Genomic DNA, 21,946 nt, shown 5'->3' with positions numbered 1-21,946 from the left:
ATACATAACATTCATACTTTATATTTTTAGCTCTGAGTTCTCTTGTAAGCTGTTGCATTTAATATTTTCTTAAAAAGTCTACTTCAACAGTCATTCGCACTGGTGCCTTCAGTTCTACAGGCTCTCCTTGAAAGTCAACTAGTCTGAATTGCATGTCTTTCAAATTATGAGGACTAATGCGAACCCATTTACCTAAATGAGTTGCTATGACAGGAACGTTTGGAATGAACATTGAATTTACTTCATAACAGAAAGACTTATATTCTACTGAACCTTTACTATTAACTCCTGAAATACCTGTGACATTAGCTATTTTTAGACTCAATGTATAAACAATTGCCATAACATACGTATGGAACAGATTTCATCTCAATCGTTTTGTCAATACTTTTCAAAGGAAATGTCATATGGTATGCTCCCAGAAGCAATTGAACTCTATGACTCATTCGTGTTATCTTAAACTCCTTCGCATAACTGAACTTCAAAACTCCTGCAATAAGTTTAACATTCATTAAGTTTTCTTCGTTCTCCTTGTTTATTGTAGTATTTATGAGCGCATTTAACACTCCAGCTAATGTTTCCATCTTATATTCTACATTATTGTGAAATCTTATTTCATGCTTCTTTCCATCTTTTCAAACTCCATGAAATCTGTTTCATCTGTTATGACAAAAGTTGCGATAGTATTGAAGTCAACAACTCTGAAAGCAAGCGCTTCATTCTGAAGACCTAAGTTTTGTTTGTAGCTTTACTGTTCCGTATTCGTTTGGGTCAGTACTTTGCAAATAGAACAACATTTTATTCTCATTAAAATATGACTATTGCTGCATATGCGTATGAAAACAAATGAAGCAAGAAGAGCACATGAACTAGTAAACGAAAACTCAACTTTAACCATTGAAGGCAATGATTTAGTCATTGACGATGGAAAAACTAAAAAAGTCATTGATTTCGATACTTTTAACACTTATGACCCATTCATTACAACAGCAAGGTTCCTATCATAAATGATGGAACGGTGCAATATAAATTCTACAGTAGATGCCTCATTAGTGAAAGTACTGAATGTTCTCATTGAATTGTTAAAGAGCTTTCGATTTGACGACAACATTAAATGCCTAAAGAATTTAGTCATGAATGAGAAACAAATATTAGGAGTTGCTGGTAGCAGTAATGATGTACACCTTATGACATTAGAATATTATAACGAACATAAAGATGAACTGAAAGGAGAGAAGGGTGACACCGGACCACAAGGAATACAAGGACCTCAAGGAATACAAGGACCTCAAGGCGAAAACGGTTTGGATGGAAAGGATGGAAAGGATGGAAAAACTGCTAAATCATGGATATGGACCTTATAAATACTGGTTTAACAGCTGCTTCATATGGAGTTTCTTCAATACCAAATCGGAAAGATATGGGCTGTACTTGGTGAAGAAGCTTTAGATGACGTCAAAAATGCTTTGAACTTCATTTCAAATGGTTCTGATACTATTAAAACTTTATCTGGTTGGATGCAAGAAACAAGGAGTCAAATAGATACTGTAAGACGTATAGCAAACAATGCACGTACGGGATTGGATACTTTACGAAAAGCACAAAATACACTAAAGGAAGCAAATGATATTCTTGGCTCAGTATCAGACATGCATGAAGATTGGCTTAAAGGTATTGACAAATCTTTAAAAAATCACAGTCAGTCTATTGCTGACTACAAGAAAAGTATAGATTTTTTACATAGTGCTATGGACGTACATGATGGAAGCATAAGGAACTTACTTAATGCTAACAATAACTTACCAGGAACTATTAAAGCATTTATAAAGTCCTTTGTAAAACCCGGTGCTCTAACATTTAGGTCTTTGAGAGCAAGAGCATTGAAGTCAAGAGATGCAGAAACTCCAACAGAAACTCCAGAAGGAACTGAAACAACAGAAACTCCAGAAGAACCACCCAAAACCAACAGCTAATGAAATATTGTTCGAATATTTTCCAAGGTACTCTGTTCTCATTGCATACATTCAAGAAATACTTAAGAAAGCAGACTTGACTTTAGGAGATGATGAAAGTTCTGTATATCTTTCGTTCCAATTCCAAATAGCAGAACTTTTGAGACAGATATGCTTAATGTATGACAACATCTCTGATTTCACAAGATATGACGACGACCATGACCCCGAACACGGTGAAGAAGAAGTTTTACAAACATCCATTAAGACAGGAAAGGTTTTAACTCAAAGTCTCATTATTGACACCAAAGATGGCGAAGTGGACGTTCTTCAAGAGCTGAAGAAAAATACTTCTTCGGGAGGTGGTGGTAGGCATGAACTTGAAATAAATGAGATAGAAGAGAAATTAGCCGAAAAAGCAGATAAAGAACATAAACACAATATCTCCGATATAAATGAACTTCAAGCTACATTAAATAGTAAAGCGGACAAAAATGAACTTGACGCAACGAACAAAGTTTTGAAATCTCATAAACACAATATCTCCGATATAAATGAACTTCAAACTTCTTTAGACAATAAAGCAGACAAAAACCATGTTCATTATATAAGTTCTGATGAACAGATTATAACGGACTATCATGGATATTTAACACAGGGTGAAAAAGTGAATACGAAAAATGTTAATGAAAGAAGATATAAATTCATTCGTGCTAAAGGTTATGACATACACTGTACTGTACAGTATGACACAGGTATAGCACCACAATCATTTGGTTATAACGCTGAAATTTATGCTTCATACTTCTTTGTTAACGGTGTATTAGTTGAACCAAGATTTACTTTGAGAGTTAAGTCAAAAATAACTTTTGAAGATGCTATTAAAAGTAAAGCTGACAAAACAGAACTTGACGCAACGAACAAAGTTTTGAAATCTCATAAACACAATATCTCCGATATAAATGAACTTCAAACTTCTTTAGACAGTAAAGCCGACAAAAATCATACACATAAATCCTTCACTACTGTTAGAGCAGACGACATAATATTGAACTATGATTTGGGTTCAAGTGCACCTTTAGAGAATCCGAGTACAAGCGTAAAAGATACTCTTAACAATTTAGATAAGAGTTGCAGGAATATCGAAGGTCATGCCAGAAACTTTGAAGCATATGAACTACCAGCAATGTTAGACAGTAAAGCCGACAAGAACCATACACATAAATCCTTCACTACTGTTAGAGCAGACGACATAATATTGAACTTTGACCTTGGTTCAAGTGCACCATTAGAAAATCCAAGTACAAGCGTAAAAGATACTCTTAACAATTTAGATAAGAGTTGCAGGAATATCGAAGATCATGCCAGAAACTTTGAAGCATATGAACTACCAACAATGTTAGATAAGAAAGCAGACAAAACAGAGCTTCAAACATTAAAGACAGAAATACTTCAAACATTATATCCTATAGGCTCTATTTATACGTCAATGAATTCAACAAATCCAGAAACAGTTTTAGGTTTTGGTATGTGGGAGCAGATTGTAGATAAATTCTTATACTGTGCGAACTCTTCAAAGCAAACAGGAGGTTCGAAGAAAATTACTGAAGCAAACCTTCCACCGCACACTCATACAGGAACTACAAACACAACAGGTAGTCATTCACATTCAATAACAAAAAGAGGTTATACAAATCTTGCAGCAGGTTCGGATAGACAGGGAATGCATAGATATGATATTTCAAGTGACCCAGTAGATTCAAGCACAGGTATTTTCTGTGGAACCACAGGAAATCATTCACACACTTTCACAACAAATCCAACAGGCTCGGGTGAAGATTATATGCCACCATTTGTGACTATATTCGCATGGTACCGCGTTCAATGAACGCGCTTGAGCCTAGAATAAAATCTTTAACTTTACATAAATGAGCTTGAAAGAAGTATTCGAACAACATCCATGGAGGTCTTTTAAGAAATTCAATGAAGCTGCAAAGAGTTCGGGATTTACTAACAGAGCTGAAGTGAAAAGGTTCTTTGACAAAAATGTTGTACATCAAACAAAAATAAACCCTTACGACTACTTTTTACCAATTTACTCCAACACTCCTGACGCATACCAATTTGACACTCTCATTCAAAGCAGAAAAGGAGGACATAAACCATTCCTCATCTTCATTAATGTTAACACTCGCAAAGCTTTTGCGTATATAATGAGAAATAAAGGAACTCATGAAGTGTTAAGAGTTTTACAAAAGTTTGTAGCAGAACATAGCCCAAGTATTTTAACATCAGACCAAGACGGTGCATACCTCAGCAACGAAATCACAGAATTTCTCATTAAGCATAACATAACTCACTACACTACTGAAGACCATAACCATAACATACTCGGTATCATTAACCGCTTCATAAGGACTCTCAGAGATTTAAATCAAGAGCGAGACTTTACCGAAGAAACAATGAAACATTTCATCGAAGTTTACAATTCCTCAACACATTCTACAACAGGACATACACCAAATTCAATGACACAACAACAAGAAGAAAAGTATATACAAAAGAAACGAAGTCAAACACAAAATATCAGAAATTCAACACAATTTACTCTCATTCCTGGAACAAAAGTTCGTGTAGTTCTTGACGACAAACCGTTGACAAAGAAACGTTTAAGGTTAAGTCGAAATTATTATATCGTAGACTCTACGCAAGGTAATGGATATCTTATAAAAGCTGCTGACGACTCCATAGCATTTTACCCTCGTCATAAATTAGTTGAAAGTAGTAATGGCGAACTTGCTGAAACCATTGACGAAGCAAAGCGAGGAGTGGTTATTGAAATACTTGACTACAACATAAACGATGACACTTATAAAGTAAGATATGAAGGAGGCGTTGAAGATGTTATACCATCTAAGAACTTGAGAGAATCTAAACCAACTCATCTGGGACCATTAGAGCGGGAGTACTGGAAAGATAAAAACATGCCAGAAAGAATAAGAAAATTCTTCTAAACTTTTTCGTTGGATGTAAATCAGACAAAAATATATTATAGGTGAAGAGGTGAGATTTCACCTGTTTTCTCACCTGTTTTTTCACCTCTTGAATTTTCGTGAATTTCCTTAAGATAGAAAAAATAAAGTTAGTTTTATTTTTATTTATTTTTTATTTTGTATAAAAGATATGATTTCAACAATCGGCACAACAACAATTCAAGCCGCGAACGGCGGGACTCTGTCCACAACAACTTCACCAAACTCGTTAGTCATGAATCCAACATCTATGTTAGTAGAGATGGAAAGCTTCATTCCTTCTTCATTTACTTTCGAAACAGAAATACAAAAAATTAAGCAGGAACTTTTAACAAGTAATTTAGACTGTAGTGCGAAAGATGAAACAAATGAACAGTATCTTTATGAAATGGAGGACCTCATCGACCATTTACCTAAACTACCTGAAATTCAGCATCAAAAACTAACTATTCCTGAATTCGACGAAATTGAAGTCAAAGCAACTGACTCAGTAGAAATAAAGAAGTTCATACGTAAAGTAAATTATGAATTCCTTGGTTTTCATTGCAACCATAAAGTTATGGACAAAGATTGCGATATGGTATATAAGAATGTTTCTGACATATATAAATCTGAAGAATTTAAGACCTACGACAACTTTGTTTCGTTAGTTGCTGAATGTGTTTGGGAAATAAGAGATAAAGATAGAAGAGGCAAAGTATGGAACGAACAACTAAGACCCGCTATGTTTGAGATGAAGAGAGCAATTGACGCTTTAGTTGTTCTAGCAGGTCAAATTTCAATGTATAATGCAAAAATGAACCCACAATGTTCAAAATGTAAAGCAGCAATAAGGAAATATAACTACTCCGTCAAAGAGATAGAAAGAATGCGAAACGACTATGCAGACTTAAAGAAAGAAGCAGAAAAGCCAGCAGAAGATAAAATGGACATGTTAGCATTTCTGAACAAAAACTATCCAACAGTAGAAGATTTCCTTCTATCTGACGTCAAGAAGAAATATAAAGAGACTTTCGGCATTGTTAAAACTTTTGATATCCTCAGCGAAGAAATAGAAGCTACAAAACTGTTTAGGATTTCAAATATACATCGTACAATTCATGTAAAACGCTTGTGAAAAAAAGAGGTGAAAAATTAGGTGAAAAAAGAGGTGAAATCTCACCTCTTCACCTAAATTATATTTTTGGTCATTTACACTCATTTACGAAGAAGTCATGACAAAGCATTTACGATGAAATCTTGACAAGGCATTTACGAAGAAGTTATGACAAAGCATTTACGAAGAAGTTATGACAAAGCATTTACGAAGAAGTTATGACAAAGCATTTACGAAGAAGTTATGACAAAGTCATGAGGGTGAAAAATTAGGTGAAAAAAGAGGTGAAATCTCACCTCTTCACCTAAATTATATTTTTGGTCAAAGCTTCCACGAGAGAAAAGATTCCTCATTTGCTAAGGATTCCAAAAATGAAAAAATCGTTGATTTCGGCTGAGAAAAAACGGCAAAAACCCTTCTTCCACGGGAACAAAGAAATAAAGAAGAAATAAAGTAAATTTTTTATTTATTCCCGTGGAAGATAGAGCACTTTTATGACACTTTTTATTCACGACAAACAAGACAAATAAAGAAAATAAGAAAATACGGCGCTGTCGCGGTTCGAACCACAGACCCTGACCCCTCCATAACACCACCTTAGACCACTGTGCTACGTAGCCTGTCGACATAAGATTTTATAAATTGCATATTTGACGTAAATTTATTTCCATCTGGCTTCCCACTGCATAAGATATTCATACGTGTTTGTAAGACATTCATTAAACTTCTTTTCTATTGCATCTAATCTTGCGTTATTTTTTTCAATAACTTGTCTGTATTCTTCATCATCTCCAGCAGTGTTTGGGTCTTCACGTTTAAAATATTCATTGTTAACCAATTTTTTATCTACAAATTTTATTAGTGTTTGATTCACTTCGTTATGATAACGGTCATATTCTTTCAATACGTAAGTGAAGACAAAATGCGTCGTACCTTCAATCTTAAAGCTTAAAGAACTTTCAACACAGTTTTGAGGGTCTGTCAGTGCGTCAATGAGATAGTATTCGAAGTCAGTCAATAATCTTTTTAAAGTCATTTCATACAGGATAAAATTTAATGTTGTGAAGAAATAGTGTTTATCTCAAAAAAAATAAAGTTAGTTTTTATTTTATTTATTTTTTTATCCTGTATGTAAAGACAGATATGTCAACATTAGAGAACACAACAACTGCTATCGTTCATGAAGTCATAAATGAAGAATACGAATACATACAGTATAACAAACAATTGAGACTCATTCGTTCTGTCAAAGACGACATGTACCAAATGCAAAGTATTTTGACGGCTTGTTTTGCTCCAGATACTAAGCTTCCTAAAGACTGGTTTAGGAACCAAAGCACCATAGAACTATTAAGTGAAGCACAGCGAGACGTACTTTTTTCTGAAAACAGTGAAGAACAGCGAGTAGGTAAAAAATCCCAGTCGCCAAAACTCTATGAAAACCGTGAAAAATTGCCAAACGGTTTGAGAGGATATTATGTTCATAGACTTTTAGTAAATGCAGTTGCAATGTGGGCTTCACCACGTTATGCTTGGAATATTTACAAACTTCTTGACGAACTTCACAGACAAGAACGTGGAGAGATGGAAAAGAAACTTCAAGCAAAAGATGAAGTCATTGAATCCAAAGACAAAAGCATACAGAAAAGAATACCGCGTTCAGTACCAAAAGGAAAGGAAAAGAACTATAAGTATATGATTTATACTGAAGAGTTGGAGAATGAAGAAGATAAAGATATGGTTATGTTGCATTTAGTCAGAAGAAACAACAAAAGCTTTTACGACCTTGCTAAAATATATAAATCTGACAGAAACTGGTTCTATCGTGAAAACTTACCGATTTCAATGACACCGAATGAGCAAATAAAAGAAATTGTCAAAAATACTCTTCCTCAAACACACTATGACATCAAAGGTTGCACAATACTTACCTTCAAAGAAGACTTACCATTACTGAAGGAAAAAATAACAGAATATTTCGATAACTTCAAAGAGGAAGAATGAAGTCACGACAACATTAACGAAGAAGTCACGACAACATTAACGAAGAGAGAATGAGGTGAAAAAACAGGTGAAATCTCACCTCTTCACCAAAAATATATTTTTGGTTAAATAGCTTCAGGGTCAATTTCTTCAACCATTTCACTTCCTTCGTCAATGTCAATAGAAGCTTCTTCAACCTTTGGTAAGAACTTTTGTATAACATCTTTGTTCGTTATTGTCTTCAGAGATGAAGGATAATATTTCACAATTTTCACCCTTCTTATATTCTTTCTGTTCGGAAAGATTTAAAGCAATACTGAAGAAGTCAATGTTGGAGTTCTTTATAACAGTATAATGAGTATCTTTGACATTCACGAAGAAACCCTTTTGTTTCAAAACTACTGCTAACTCTTGTGAAGTATAACGTTTGCGGTCAATGACAATAGCTAATGGTCTGACATACTGACCGAACTTAGATTCTTTCACAAACTTCTTGTTAAAGATAACATTAACGTTTGAAGCACCATTGAACTCATTCTTGATGGCAGTAGCGAGAGCATTGTATGAAAAGAACTTGCAATCTTGCATGTGTTTCATTAAAATAAAAAGTTTGAAATATTTTAAAACTAACCTTAAAAAATCTAATCTAATTTTTTCAAAAAATATTTTTTTATTTCCTACTAAAGATGTATCGGAAGTTGTCTAAGTTAGAACACTCGGAAATAAAACAACTTCTTACAGAAGCTAATATAGATGTTGCAAAACATTACGCGACAAACAAAAAAGCACTCGCTGACTTCATTAAAGACTACAATGGTGCAATAAGTTATGATAGAATTCATGAGTTCATAAAGCCGCAACGCGGCGAGGACGAAGTCCATGCAAGAGCATTTCCTTTAAATGACATTGCTATTGACTTATATCATAGACGTTCAGTACCTCATGAAGTAAGAAGAGAAATGTTTGACATAACAAATGCGAACGTTGGTCATACTCGTAAAGCTCTTTCGCATGATGTTCGTCAAGAAATGTTTGACATAACAAATGCAAACGTTGGTGAAACAAGAAGAAGAGACGACACACTGAAACAACAGAGAAGAGAGATGTTTAAAAGTGCTATAGAACAAGTTCGCAAAGCTAACGATGTCATTCGTTCCATTGACGACAAACCAAAAGAAGGTGAGAGATGGTTAAAGAAAGATGAAGAGAATAGGAAGAGAAATGTGAAGTCAGGCAATAGACTCATTGACTTTAACATCGAAGCTTTAGATGAACCAAACAGAGAATATTTACACAAACATTTCGGTAAGGTTTTCATGAGACTCTTAGAGAAAATTAAAATAAACTCGCAACAAAGATGGATGGTATGTTATAAACTTGGTGGAAAGTATGAATGTTCTACGTTAAACCTCAATAATATTGGAACATTACTACATCAGCTCTTGAAGGAGAACTTTATATCAGAGATAGAAGCAAATGCTGCAGGTATTGTTGAAATGCACTATGACTTCTTCTTGACAAACATAAAGAATCTTACTGAAATAAAGATGTATGATTTAACAGAATATGAAGGCTTAACGATGTCAGATGTAAAGAAAGGCAAACCAAAAAAGAGACCATATAGAGATGAAAGCACACTGACAAATGACCAGAAAGCCATTTTGGAAGCTCTTAAGCAAACAGGAAACCCAGCACTTATAGAAAGCTTTTGGAAAGATAATGGTGAAAAGAAGTTTTATAAGAAGAGAAGCGGTCAGTTATGGAAGTATCTTTGCACATTACCTATAAATCTTGAACGCTACCAAATCTTCAATGAACTGAACAAAAGAACTGCAATACTTATGACAGAGGACAATTGTTTCGTTTATGCTTGCATTCAGGCTGGAGTAAATGAAGAAACTATTGACCACATGAGAGAAGTCATTCGTGTTAGAGACTTTCCTCAAAGTAAAGTACAAGAAATTTCTGACGCAACAGGTATAGCATTTAATGTTACCATTGGTTATTTCAATGACTCAAGACATAATGAAATAAAGAGATATATACCAAAAGAATGCGAAACTGTTAGAACTATTGACTTACTTCTTGTTGAAGACCACTACATGCTAAATGAAAGACTTCCAATGACAACATACTTCATTCGAAACTATAAAGAAATTCTCAAAGCTTGTGGTGGAATGAACATTGAGAAACAGATGAAGATTTATACAAAGAGAGAAGATAAATATGTAGTTCGTTATGATAGAACAACACCGTTATGGGATGTTATGAAAACATTGTGGGAGTGCAAATATTTCGAACCTATTTCTTATGGAGAACTTTTCACATATACTACTGACTTATATAAACAGAACCTTGCACCATTTAAAGATTTGACATATGCTCCAAAGTATTGTGTACAACTGAAGAAGAAAGCAGAGTCAAAAGAAGTAAATAAAGCTAAATGTAAATTCATTCCTGAGCACGTTTTCTTTGCTGACTTTGAGTGTAGTACGGATGGCTTTCATAAAGCTTTTAACATCTGTTATGACAGTGAAGATGGTTCAGTGAGTGAAAGCATTTGGGGTCAAAACTGTGCAACAGAATTTTTGGAAAGACTCCCTGACAAGAGTTTAATATATTTTCACAACCTCAGTTATGACATAAACTTCATCTTAAGACACATGACAGAAGTGAAAGGAACTCCCATCATTAAAGGTTCACGAACAATGCAAATAACTGGTTTATATAAAGGACGGGCAATTATTATAAAAGACTCTTACAGTGTTATAAATAAGAAGCTTAAACTATTTCCTGCTATGTTTAACTTACAAACAGGACCGAAAGAAGTATTTCCATATAACTACTACAGCAGTGTTTTGTTAGCAAATGACAACAGAACTGGTGTCATTTCTGAAGCATGTAAGTTTATCCGGGATGCAGATACATTTATGAAAAACATAGATTCCATCAAAGGTTGCAGAATAGATGAGAACCACTTCGACTTAGAAAAATATAGCACGTTTTACTGCAAACAAGATGTAAGAATTTTAAGAGAAGGTTTTGTAAAGTTCCGCAATGACTTATTGAAAGAGTTTGATTTAAACGTTTATGACTACGTTAGTATTTGTTCAATTGCTAACAAATTGTTTGAGAACAGAGTATACTTCCCGAATGGAAATCTTTATGACCTCTCAAATAAACCAAGAGAATTTATTTCGAGATGCATTCAAGGTGGAAGATGTATGTTGTCAGATAACATGAAACAAAAGAGCAAAAAGAAACTCATTGCTGACTTCGACACTGTTTCATTATATCCTTCAGCTATAGCAAGACTTTATACTTTAGAAGGTATTCCAAAAGTATTGAAGGAAGAAATGTTAAACACAGAGTATCTCATGAGACATTTATTCGATGATGACCAAAAGGAACCCATTGGTGAAAAGTTTATGTCTGGCTTCTTTGTTCTCATTAAGATAACAGAGATTGGTATACCCAGACACTTTCATTTAATAGTTTGCGACCCTGAACTAAATCCAGAACTTAACGTTCCAAGAAGTTCAAACACTTGCTGTCTCATGTATGTTGACCATATAACATTACAAGACCTCATAAAATATCAAGGTGTCAAATGTGAAGTGTTGCAAGGATACTATTACGATGGAAACAGAGATATGAGAATAAGAGATGAAGTAAAGAAGTTGTTTGAGTTAAGGTTAAAGTATAAGAAAGAAGAAAACCCCTTACAAGAAATTATAAAACTCATTCTGAACAGCATTTATGGCAAAACTATTCTATCTCCTATTGAGTCAAAAATAACCATAGTAGATGACAAAGATGCTATAAGATATGCTATAAGAAATTACAACCATATAGTGAAGTTCGAAGGTTTGGATGGTTCAGATAAAACTATTTTCAAGCTAACGAAAAGCATTTGCAGACACTTTAACTTCTGTCCACTTGGTGTTAATATTCTGTCTATGTCAAAACGTATTATGAATGAAGTATTCTGTACTGCAGAGGACATGGGTCTTCAAATATTTTACCAGGATACCGACAGTATGCACTTATATAATGAAGACATCCCAAAGCTTGCAGCAGAGTTTAAGAAGAGATACGGTAGAGAACTTATAGGAAAGAACCTTGGTCAATTTCATAGCGACTTTGCAGAAATAACACCTGGAAAACAAAGTTTAGCTTATAAAAGTATTTTCTGTGGAAAGAAGACCTACATAGACTTACTCACGAATGATTTAAATGAAGTTGCATTTCACTGCAGAATGAAAGGCGTGAAGCAAGATGTTATTGCTTTAACCGCTAATGAAATGTTTCCTGAAGCTATACAATGCTATTACAATGAAGATAAGAACATTCACATACCTGTTGGAACATATGACAAAGACTCTGAGTTCAGTTTAATGAAACTTTACAAAGCACTTTATGATGGTCAAGAGATTGCATTCGACTTATGTAAGTCATGTCAACCTTGCTTTGCTGAAAAGTTCAACTTTTCAATAACGACTAAAACAAGCTTTATTCGTAAGTTGAAGTTCTGAGGTCATTTATTTTTGTCAGCAATGAGGTCATTTGTGATAAAAATAAGCCGCTAGCGGCATGGGCGAAGCCTATGTGGTCATTTACAATACAGCTATTGTAGAGTTTAACAATTGTGCTTCAATGTATAAACAATCTTTCCCATCTGGAGGTAAGAACACTGGGCACTTATGGTCATGAGTGGAGAACATGTCTATCCAAAACTCACGATTGAAGCCAGTAAGCTTGTAATACTTAGGATTTGACAGTGGTGAAGTTCTTGTATGACCAATGAACTCATTTTCAACTCCCTTACTTAAGTTTGAATATAATATAGCTTGCTTTCTATCCCAAATGCCAGGTGTTACAATCTTTGAAAATTCATTTTTCCTCGGAAGTATTGCATCATAATTGAAAACATTCTTGAAGTCTTCATTGGGTTCAGAGATTTGAAACCTTATACGTAATGGATTTTCTTTCTTTTTAGCGACTTCATTGAATGGTGAATATATAACAAACTGACAGTCATGAGTTCCATCTTCATTTTCATTAAATTCATAATGAAAGTCTATAAGTTGTGGCTGACTACCTTCTTCTTTCAGTTGTGCAAGAAACTCACGTAAAGGCTGTAAAGTTTGTACTTCAATATTGAACTTTTTCTCGAACATCTCATTAAATGAAATCATACATTGCAACAATGTTGTATCGTCTTTAAAGTATTTGTATATGTGAATGTTTTGGGCGCTTAAAGACTGTTCGTCATTTTCTATCTCGACTTGAAGTATAAAGTCAACCTTTCTGAAAGCACGTGTTATATACATAGATGTTATGCCAATGTACTTCTCTTCATTTATGTTCACAATCCAGTCTGTTGGAAACTTAAACGTTACTCTGTTCCCCTTTATTTTGACGTCAGGGTTTTCACTACTGAACGCAACAGATAAAGGTATTTGTCTATACATTTAGTTTGGATAAAAATAAACCATTTACTCTTTCTTTGCTTCAGCTTCCTTTGCTTTTTGTTCTTCCTTTGCTTTTGCTTCTTCTCTAGCTTTTTTCGCCAGCAAACGTGGGTTCTTCTGTCTTCCAGCAGCTAATGCAGCTAGTTGTTTTTCACTAAGTTTTCTCTTTGGTCTCTCTGGCTTTTGTTCTGGTTTTTGTTCCTTCAGTTCGGATAAAATTTGTTCACGAATTTCTTTCTTCAATGCTTCAACATCTATGACCCCTTGGGTCTTGTCCGTAGGATTTGACTGAGTCATTTGACTGTAGATAAAAAACTAAATTAAAACTTTAACCGATGTAAAATGAGCTTGTCAAAATCAGAACGAGAGTCTATTATATTAAATGACGCCAGAGGAATACAACATCCTTTCTATTATGTAAGTCAGAGTAAAGATGGTAAAATATATGTAAGAAAAAGAAAGGTTCCATTAGCGAATACAGAGAGCGACAACATTAAGGTGCATGGCAAGGGCGAAGCCCACGAAGCCCATATAAAACCTTCTGTACAAACTGAGCCACCAAAAGAACAAGAAGAAAAGAAGCCAGATGTACTTTCAATAACGAACCAAGAGCTTATTGCAAAGTTCGTGAATTTCATTGAAAAGCAAACCGAGTCAAAGAACCCTGACCCACCAGTGAAAGAAGTCGAGACAAAAGAGAATGTACAGTTCATTGAAAATGTCAAGAAACAACTTCCACCACGAATACCAAGAAGAAGAGTGAGAATAATGAAGTAAATAGATATTTTTATCTGAAGTAAATACATGCAGAACGAACAGTTAAACGAATTTACTCCAGCAGAGCATATTCATCAGATTCGCTCATATTTCGATATCATAGACAATGCAGTTCAAATTGGTGACACTAATAGAAAATATTCTGACGCAAAGATTCCATCACAACCTGGAACTGCTAAAGATAACACATGGGTAACATTCAATCTCTCACCTCCTGGTGAAAATATGTTGGACCTTTACAATACATTCATTACGTATAAAATGGAAGGTCAATTTATTGTAGATAAAGAAATTGGTTCAGGTTCCAATAAAACAAACCCACCAGGATTTTGGATTGGTTTCGATGACGCTTTCTATGCAGTTGCTGGATATCAAATCCTTGCAAATGGTCGTATCGTATATTCTCAAGACAACGCAAGAGAAGAAGCATATATAACTTCAAACTCACAAACTACCGAACAAATAAAGAAAGTCGATGTTTTTTCAAAGACTCGACATAAAGATGTATGGAGTCATTCGGGAACATGCAGAACAGGACAAATTGTTGGTGGTCCAATTACAGCAGGAAAATCATTTGATTTTAAGCTTCGTTTAAGAATTCCTGTTAGAAGATTCCTTCCATTAGAACTATTCGATTTATTCCAGCTTTTGCAGGAAACATTCAGCTTAAAGTAAAGTTCAGTAGCGACGCCTTACAATGCACATCTATATCTGTAAATGATATCATTGCTTTCAATCCAACTCTTAAAGTTGCATTTGCTTCAGGTTCAAATCCACCGACAAATAAATTTGTTCCATGGAATGAACCATTCACTATGATAACGAGTGCAACTGAAGCTAGTGGAACAGTTACTATTACAACTGTAACCCAGCAACTATTTCGAACAAAGATGGATTTTAATGAATGTTTTATTCATCCAAAGTCATTCTCTTTAGACCCTAACATTTATACAGAACTTGTAGAACATTATACAAACGAGGCTTTATGTTTTCCTGTTAAAGTTATGGATTGGATTCCTATGGATGGTTCATTCTCAAAGAATACAGATAGTTCAAGTGCAACATTTACAGCAGCTTATACGCCTATTAATGTTAAAAGTATTTGGGCACTATTTAGAAAGAAAGACAACTATTATGTTAATTTTGAGAACCCTAAGTTTAAATATCTTCAGCTTTCCATGGGAGCTTATGGAAATATGCCTGCAGAACCTGAAAAATCATATGGACCTGTATTTTATGAAATGGTTGCGAACGCTTGCAATACAAACAATGATATGATTGGATTTAATGAAGATGTTATGAGGTCATTGGTGGATGATGGTAGTGTGGAACATAAATGGGATAGCTATGACAACACACATTTCTTATGTGGTTTTCCAACAGAAGTGGACTTTTGCTTCCAGCAAGGTCAAACATCTACTGCTCCAATAACATACAAATTGTCTGTTAAAGGACCTATTGAACTAGCAACTGAAAATGTACCAAAGCCACTTATTGGATTTATGAGGGATTGTTGCTTTGCAATACAAGTAAGACAGTCAGGCATACCAATAATAAGACTTGACGACTATAACTTAGCAGCGGACGACAGTGAGGAATAAAGGATGAACGTTTATTTTTAAAGCTTATAAATGAGTTCTTCATCAAGCTCTCGTGAACCTTCACCATCTGTGAAACAAACTTTACCAAACGATTATGGAGCACCTATTGAATATTTCTTACGAGCTGCACAATGGCAAAGAGCAGTCTCACCAAGGTTAGGTGTTCCACCAGCTCCTGTCAAAAATAGCATTTGGTCAAGTCCTTATATAAGATATGGTCTCCCACTAGGTTTGCTAGCTACAGCAGGAGCAGTAATGATGTTGAAAAGAAACAAAGCAAATGTTATAAATAATACTGAAGTAGCTGAATTTGAACAAACTCCGACACCATCGCCAAAACCAACGTCAAAACCAACGCCTTCACAAACAACACCTTCAATGACTCCTGAACCTATGAAAGTACAAACTCCTGTTCAAAAGTCAACTCCAAAACCGACTCCAACATTTAAACCAGAACCTACTCCTCAAATAAATCGTAAAACTCCTGCGTTTCCTTACTGAAAAAATAATGTTAGTTTTATTTTATTTGAACATTTTATTTAGAGTAAAATGACGACTAAAGTCACTGAAGCAATGAAACAAAAATTTTTGGTAGAATACATTAAATCAGGAGCGGTTCCAGAAGGTTTTTACGTTCATACTATGAAGGATGGTAGAGTTCAGTTTAGAAAGATAAAGCAACCATTAGATAGAGAAGGTATATTAAGGAAGATTAAACTTCATGAGGACAACATTGCTGAACTTAAGAAGAAGTTAGAAGAGTTGGAGAAAGGAAGAGAGTTATAAAGTAATGAATTCAAGTGGGTGAAAAAAGAGGTGAAAAAAGAGGTGAAAAAAGAGGTGAGATTTCACCACTTCACCTAAATTTATTTTTTCACCTCTGACAACGTTTATTTTTAAGTTTATTTTATTATTTAGCGAGAACGTTTATTTTTATATAAATGACAGAACAAAAATATAACATTTCTACTCAGCAGGAATGAGACCCTTACTGACTATGTATTCGTTTAATGCTTGATGAAAACAATGGTACATATTATCGTATGGGTATACACAACGTCTGTTTCCATCGTCGTCGTATATGTAGAGCTCAAATCCAGTCCAACCTTCTTTTGTACAATATGTAGCTTTATTTAAGTATGCATTTATGTAGATAAGGCAATTTTCTTCATCGCTCCAGAAATAATTTTTCGTCATTGTTGAAATAGTTTTCGTTCCTCTGCGACCATAAGGAATGTATGCAATGAACTTTGCGTCATAAGGGATTGTAATATATTCAGGGTTTCTTTCATCGTCAATGGGTCTGTCTTTGTTAAAATGCATGTTTCTCAGTTTTACTTGAGTTTTGAATAGTTCACGGAAACGTTCTGGGAAAGAGTCATAGTAAATGTAGTCGGACATGTCTTTGTAATGAAATAAAAAATTTAAAAAAAATAAAAATAAGGTTATTTTTTATTTAGTGAGGACGGTAGTGAAGTCGTTAGTGAAGTCGTTAGTGAAATCATTAGTGAAGTCGTTTATGTGTCAGATAGTTTTGTAAATATTTAAGGTTAAGTTGGTGTTATGGTTGTGTTGTAAAATATACGTTACTGGTTTCGTAAAGTGTCAAAACCGCTAAGTGGTGTACGGAGGCGCGCAGTGCCGCTGTACACGACTTAGGGATACTAACTTTAAATGATGAAAGGTCATATTGCATAAAATATGTTAAAAGGTTATCATAAAATTCCTTTGTGCATGAATCCATTAAATTCTTGAAGTAATCAAATTGACCCTTGAATTTACCATTAACTCTTAAAACTACGTATCTTCTGTCTCCAACTTCAATTTTGACAGGGTAAACGTTATTAGTTACGAAAATGAAGTTTGCAACGTTCTGAGCAGTTCTTCTGGGTTGATTCTTTTCATTAATTCTAATCTCATTATCCGTTATAATTGATTTCAAAGCGTTGAAGTTTGCGAGTCTGTCTTCACCTACATTCTTGAGTTCATTAAGTACAAGAAACATTTTATTTTCAACTACTGAGTTGAAATTACCCGTTAGCTCACTTATTTCAGTAATGTTTTTACATGAATAACCTGCGAGAAGTTCAGAAATAATGTCTGTAAATCTGTTTTTACCTGTTCCCTGAAGTCCTTTCAAAATAATTGCTGTTTCATTCTTGATTCCAGGATGTTGAATCATTGATGCAATCCAGCCGAGAAGGTATTTATACACTTCATCATTATTATCACAAATGGCTTCTTTAATGAAATTCATAAACATCTCAATTTTTGAGTAATCAGGCTTTTCAAGAATGTTGTATTTATAACCCTGAAACGTTGAGAAAACATCTGGGGAATCAGATTTAAAGCAAACACCCTTAACGGTTAATGAGGATAATTGATTTAGTAGTACATCCCATGCTGTTATTGTTTTACCTTCTTCTTTAAATAATTTAATCATTTTGAGTGACTCTTTCATGTTTGACTGAAGAACAAATGATATTTGATTCATTTTGTCGTGTATGTTGTAATCTTTCTGAATGAAATATTTGTTTCCACAATCTACAAAACGGATTACACGTGATAAATCCTCAATTACTTCAGAACTGTTTTTATACTGATGATTTTCAGCCTTGCGTCTAATATCTGTTATCAAAAACGAGTCATCAAGTTTGATATCAAATGTTATTTTTGACTTACGTAATAAAGGTAAAACATATTCATATAATATTCCTTTTGATAAAGTTTTAGAATCTTCACCAAAACAAATGGAGAAGTCATTAAATGTGCATATCTACTACGTGCTTTTTCAAAATTACTTTTTGCATTTTCAGTTAAGTTGCAGAAGTTATAAACGTTATCGTATGCTTCATTAATTAAATGATTAGGTAACGAATTAATAGCTTGAAACAGTGTGAATAATGTTATTTCTTTTTCTAAATTCATGTTTCCACCATCATTATGTACTTCAAAATCACAGATGCCATCAACTATGCTCTGAGCTAGTTTATCGTCAATGTTTACATCTTTGTTTTCATTCATTATACTCTTTATTTCTTCGCTCTTCTGTTCAACTCTTACCTTAATATTCAAATCATTTAATATATCATTCACTGTTCTAGTTAATGTTGAATCATAACTTCCACGAATGAATGAGTATGTATTGATTGGTTCTGTTGCATTCTTTCGAACTCTTGAATCAGCCATAACCACTAAAGAACGTTTTGAATCATCCATAGAAGTCATTATGTCAATATCATAATCATTGCAGGAATAACATTTAATCATTCTGTTCGAAACTGCATAGAAGAAATTAGTGTTGCAATAAATGTGAAGACCTCCTGATGCGGTTTTAACGATAACATCTTTATCCGAAAGTTTTGATAAAATGTCTTTTCTAACTGTTTCTTTAAGTTCATCATTGTACGATTTATTGATATCAACATCTATAATCGTTAAATTTGAAATTTTATTTACTAATAAAGCTGTACCAGTTTTCCTTCCTCTTCCTCCATCATGTTTGAGGTAGTTATGTAAATCAATCATGTTTTCACCGATTCTTTCGTTGAGGGTTTTAGTTTCTGCCACAACTAATTCCACAACTAATGAATCAATAACTTTTTCATCAGAAACGATAAAGTTGCTGTTGTTGTTTGTTGCTGTCATTTATATAGGAATAAAAAAATAAAAATAATTTTAAAACTAACTTTATTTTTGGACTGCATCAAATTTTCTGTGATGTTGTCAAAATGTCATGTTGTCTCATTTTTTCAGAGAAGTGAAATGACCTGGTGACCTGGTGACCCCTTCAGTTCTTCAAAAAATAATTAATTATTGAATAACCCATGATGTTGTCAAAATGTCATGTTGTCTCATTTTTTCAGAGAAGTGAAATGACCTGGTGACCTGGTGACCCCTTCAGTTCTTCAAAAATAATTAATTATTGAATAACCCATGATGTTGTCAAAATGTCATGTTGTCTCATTTTTCAGAGAAGTGAAATGACCTGGTGACCTGGTGACCCCTTCAGTTCTTCAAAAATAATTAATTATTGAATAACCTAATTCATTTACTCACAATATTTTTGTACAAAACGACCCCAAGCTTTTAACTTCTTTTCTGTAGTTCATCCATTACTTCATTACCTAATTAATTACAGACATAAAATATATTTAGTTCATTCGGTAAGCCTAAACCCTTTGGGTTAAGTGTGTTCATTGAACTCTATACCATGCGAATACAGTCATAAATGGTGGCATGTATTCTTTACTTTGTCCGTTGTTTGTGTATATCCTGAAACGAAATGTGTATGGTTTCCTTCTCCCTGAGTGTCACTCCAGTAACAATTTATGGCAAACTTAACGTCGTCTTTAACATCATATCCTTTACCTTTTGTCATTCCTGACCAATCCCAATATCTATGCTTATGCCAACCTGCTTGAGATGTGCTTAAATCTATGTAGTGACTATGTGCAGGTAAATTTTCACCTGAAATCGTTTTACTTCCTCCTGTTTCCTTTGAAGAGTTTGCACAATACAAAAACCTGTCAACTATTTGTTCCCATGCACCAACACCAAACATTACTTGAGGACCTCTTGCATCCATAGATGTATAAATAGAACCTACTGGGTTCATTAAATCAAACATATGAGATATTATAGGATTGTCTCTTTTGAACTTAAAATATAGTGTAACTATTTCAGGTTTCTTCTGGTTTGTGTCAGAATATTTTTTATAATATAATCTTATGTTTTCAGGGTAGGTAAAATCTTGACTATAATATTTATTTCTGTCATCTGTATAATAATATACTATTCTCGTTTTTTCTATTGCATTATATCTTTTATATCTATAATAATCTAAATATAATGTTAACTTTTGTTCATCTACATGTGGTGTTCTGACATCATCTCCATAGTCATAATAATATGGTGCTGGAGCTGGGTCAGCAATGTCATATCTGCCATTTCATAAACTCTTAAATATTTCTTTTGTTCGTCTCCATATAAGTTTAAGTAGCAGTTGTTGTCTAATGGAACTTTAACTTTGTGCCATCATTCTTTTTATAACTTACATACATTTCATTGTTATTTTTCGGAATGAGTTTCACCGTATACCATTTTTTAAGGAGTGTACAAACTGCCATCTAAATATTTATTTTCTTCATTGACAGAAAAGTCGCCAACAATAGTTTCAATATTTTTTGTTCCTATCAAACTTTGGTATATTTCGTTAACATATTCCTTATCTGCCTTCTTCCCTAACTCATCGTTAACATATGTTTTATCCGCTTTAAGGTCTAAACATCCTGAAACCCATCCTTTATCAGCTTTAGTTTTTAAAATCTTTGATGTCCATTCATGATACCATTCAACCATTTCTTTAATTTCATTATCTTTTTCATCCACATATTCCTTATCTGTCCTCTTCTTTAACTCACTATCCACATATTCCTTATCTGCCTTCTCCATTATGTCATTTAGGAAACCTTTTATGAATTCCTCATTTAAATTAAATCTTCCAATCTTCAAAACTTTAGGAAATGCATTTAATGCGTAATATCTCTGTTCTTCTGGTGGAATTGATGTTATATCATCCGTTATTCCTTTAATTTTTGAATTCATAAATAAAATTTCTTTTATATTTGATATCACTGCACCACCTTTGCAAACGAATTCGAAATGGTCATTTTTCAATACTATCTCCAAATCTCCATATTTCAACCTTTGCGTTTGTTCTGCGTCTTTGAATTATATGCATATATGGCGTATGTAATGGTCTGAGGGACCTGGGTGCTTTTGTGCCTTAAGTTGTTGTGGTTGCTGTTGTTTAATCATTTATTATGATTTAAGAATAAATATTTAATCCGTTATCTCATCACCTATTTTTTCTATTTGAAATTGCCATAATATTTCATTCATGAATTCTAAATCACAATCAAAATAGGTCAGTTACTCTAAATTTAATATTTGATAAATCTTTTGAATGAAGAATAAATGAATTCCCGGATAATTGAAACGGATATGATAAAGAAAATATGTTTAAGTT

At 33.8% G+C, this 21,946-nt stretch overlaps 8 protein-coding genes and 2 pseudogenes across 10 annotated transcripts, besides 3 other annotated features; 7 read left to right on the top strand and 3 right to left on the bottom strand.

Annotated features, from left to right (window-relative positions):
- Window positions 1-17,476: part of a mobile genetic element that runs on past the window's edge.
- On the top strand, window positions 3,125-3,620 carry TVAGG3_0113200 (annotated as a pseudogene). Its single transcript has one exon. A coding segment is annotated over exon 1 (496 nt).
- TVAGG3_0113190 (integrase core domain containing protein family) lies at window positions 3,881-4,877 on the top strand (the record flags this gene model as incomplete). Its single annotated transcript, XM_051223256.1, has 1 exon — window positions 3,881-4,877. A coding segment is annotated over one exon (997 nt), but the record flags the coding sequence as incomplete, so codon positions are not given.
- TVAGG3_0113180 (organellar and viral DNA polymerase type B) lies at window positions 5,136-6,101 on the top strand (the record flags this gene model as incomplete). Its single annotated transcript, XM_051223255.1, has 1 exon — window positions 5,136-6,101. One exon carries the CDS (start codon window positions 5,136-5,138, stop codon window positions 6,099-6,101), a length of 966 nt encoding a protein of 321 aa, XP_051108241.1.
- On the bottom strand, window positions 8,189-8,660 carry TVAGG3_0113170 (annotated as a pseudogene). Its single transcript has one exon. A coding segment is annotated over exon 1 (472 nt).
- Window positions 8,750-9,465, top strand: TVAGG3_0113160 (organellar and viral DNA polymerase type B; the record flags this gene model as incomplete). Its single annotated transcript, XM_051223254.1, has 1 exon — window positions 8,750-9,465. A coding segment is annotated over one exon (716 nt), but the record flags the coding sequence as incomplete, so codon positions are not given.
- Window positions 13,880-14,314, top strand: TVAGG3_0113150 (uncharacterized protein; the record flags this gene model as incomplete). Its single annotated transcript, XM_051223253.1, has 1 exon — window positions 13,880-14,314. The coding sequence occupies one exon, from the start codon at window positions 13,880-13,882 to the stop codon at window positions 14,312-14,314; it is 435 nt and encodes a 144-aa protein (XP_051108239.1).
- On the top strand, window positions 15,319-15,915 carry TVAGG3_0113140 (uncharacterized protein; the record flags this gene model as incomplete). Its single annotated transcript, XM_051223252.1, has 1 exon — window positions 15,319-15,915. One exon carries the CDS (start codon window positions 15,319-15,321, stop codon window positions 15,913-15,915), a length of 597 nt encoding a protein of 198 aa, XP_051108238.1.
- Window positions 15,946-16,416, top strand: TVAGG3_0113130 (repellent protein 1 family; the record flags this gene model as incomplete). The annotated part of the gene is made up of 1 exon (XM_051223251.1): window positions 15,946-16,416. One exon carries the CDS (start codon window positions 15,946-15,948, stop codon window positions 16,414-16,416), a length of 471 nt encoding a protein of 156 aa, XP_051108237.1.
- TVAGG3_0113120 (uncharacterized protein) lies at window positions 16,882-17,316 on the bottom strand (the record flags this gene model as incomplete). The annotated part of the gene is made up of 1 exon (XM_051223250.1): window positions 16,882-17,316. The coding sequence occupies one exon, from the start codon at window positions 17,314-17,316 to the stop codon at window positions 16,882-16,884; it is 435 nt and encodes a 144-aa protein (XP_051108236.1).
- Window positions 17,317-17,476: a terminal%2Cinverted (terminal inverted repeat of Maverick-2 transposon ID:TVAGG3_0113110).
- Window positions 17,477-18,409, bottom strand: TVAGG3_0113100 (uncharacterized protein; the record flags this gene model as incomplete). Its single annotated transcript, XM_051223249.1, has 1 exon — window positions 17,477-18,409. The coding sequence occupies one exon, from the start codon at window positions 18,407-18,409 to the stop codon at window positions 17,477-17,479; it is 933 nt and encodes a 310-aa protein (XP_051108235.1).
- Window positions 17,477-20,646: a mobile genetic element.
- Window positions 20,647-21,946: the final 1,300 nt, after the last annotated feature.

Source organism: Trichomonas vaginalis, chromosome IV (genome assembly GCF_026262505.1).
Source record: "Trichomonas vaginalis G3 chromosome IV, whole genome shotgun sequence".
NCBI lineage: Eukaryota > Parabasalia > Trichomonadida > Trichomonadidae > Trichomonas > Trichomonas vaginalis.
This window is presented reverse-complemented; position numbering and strand designations above follow the sequence as displayed.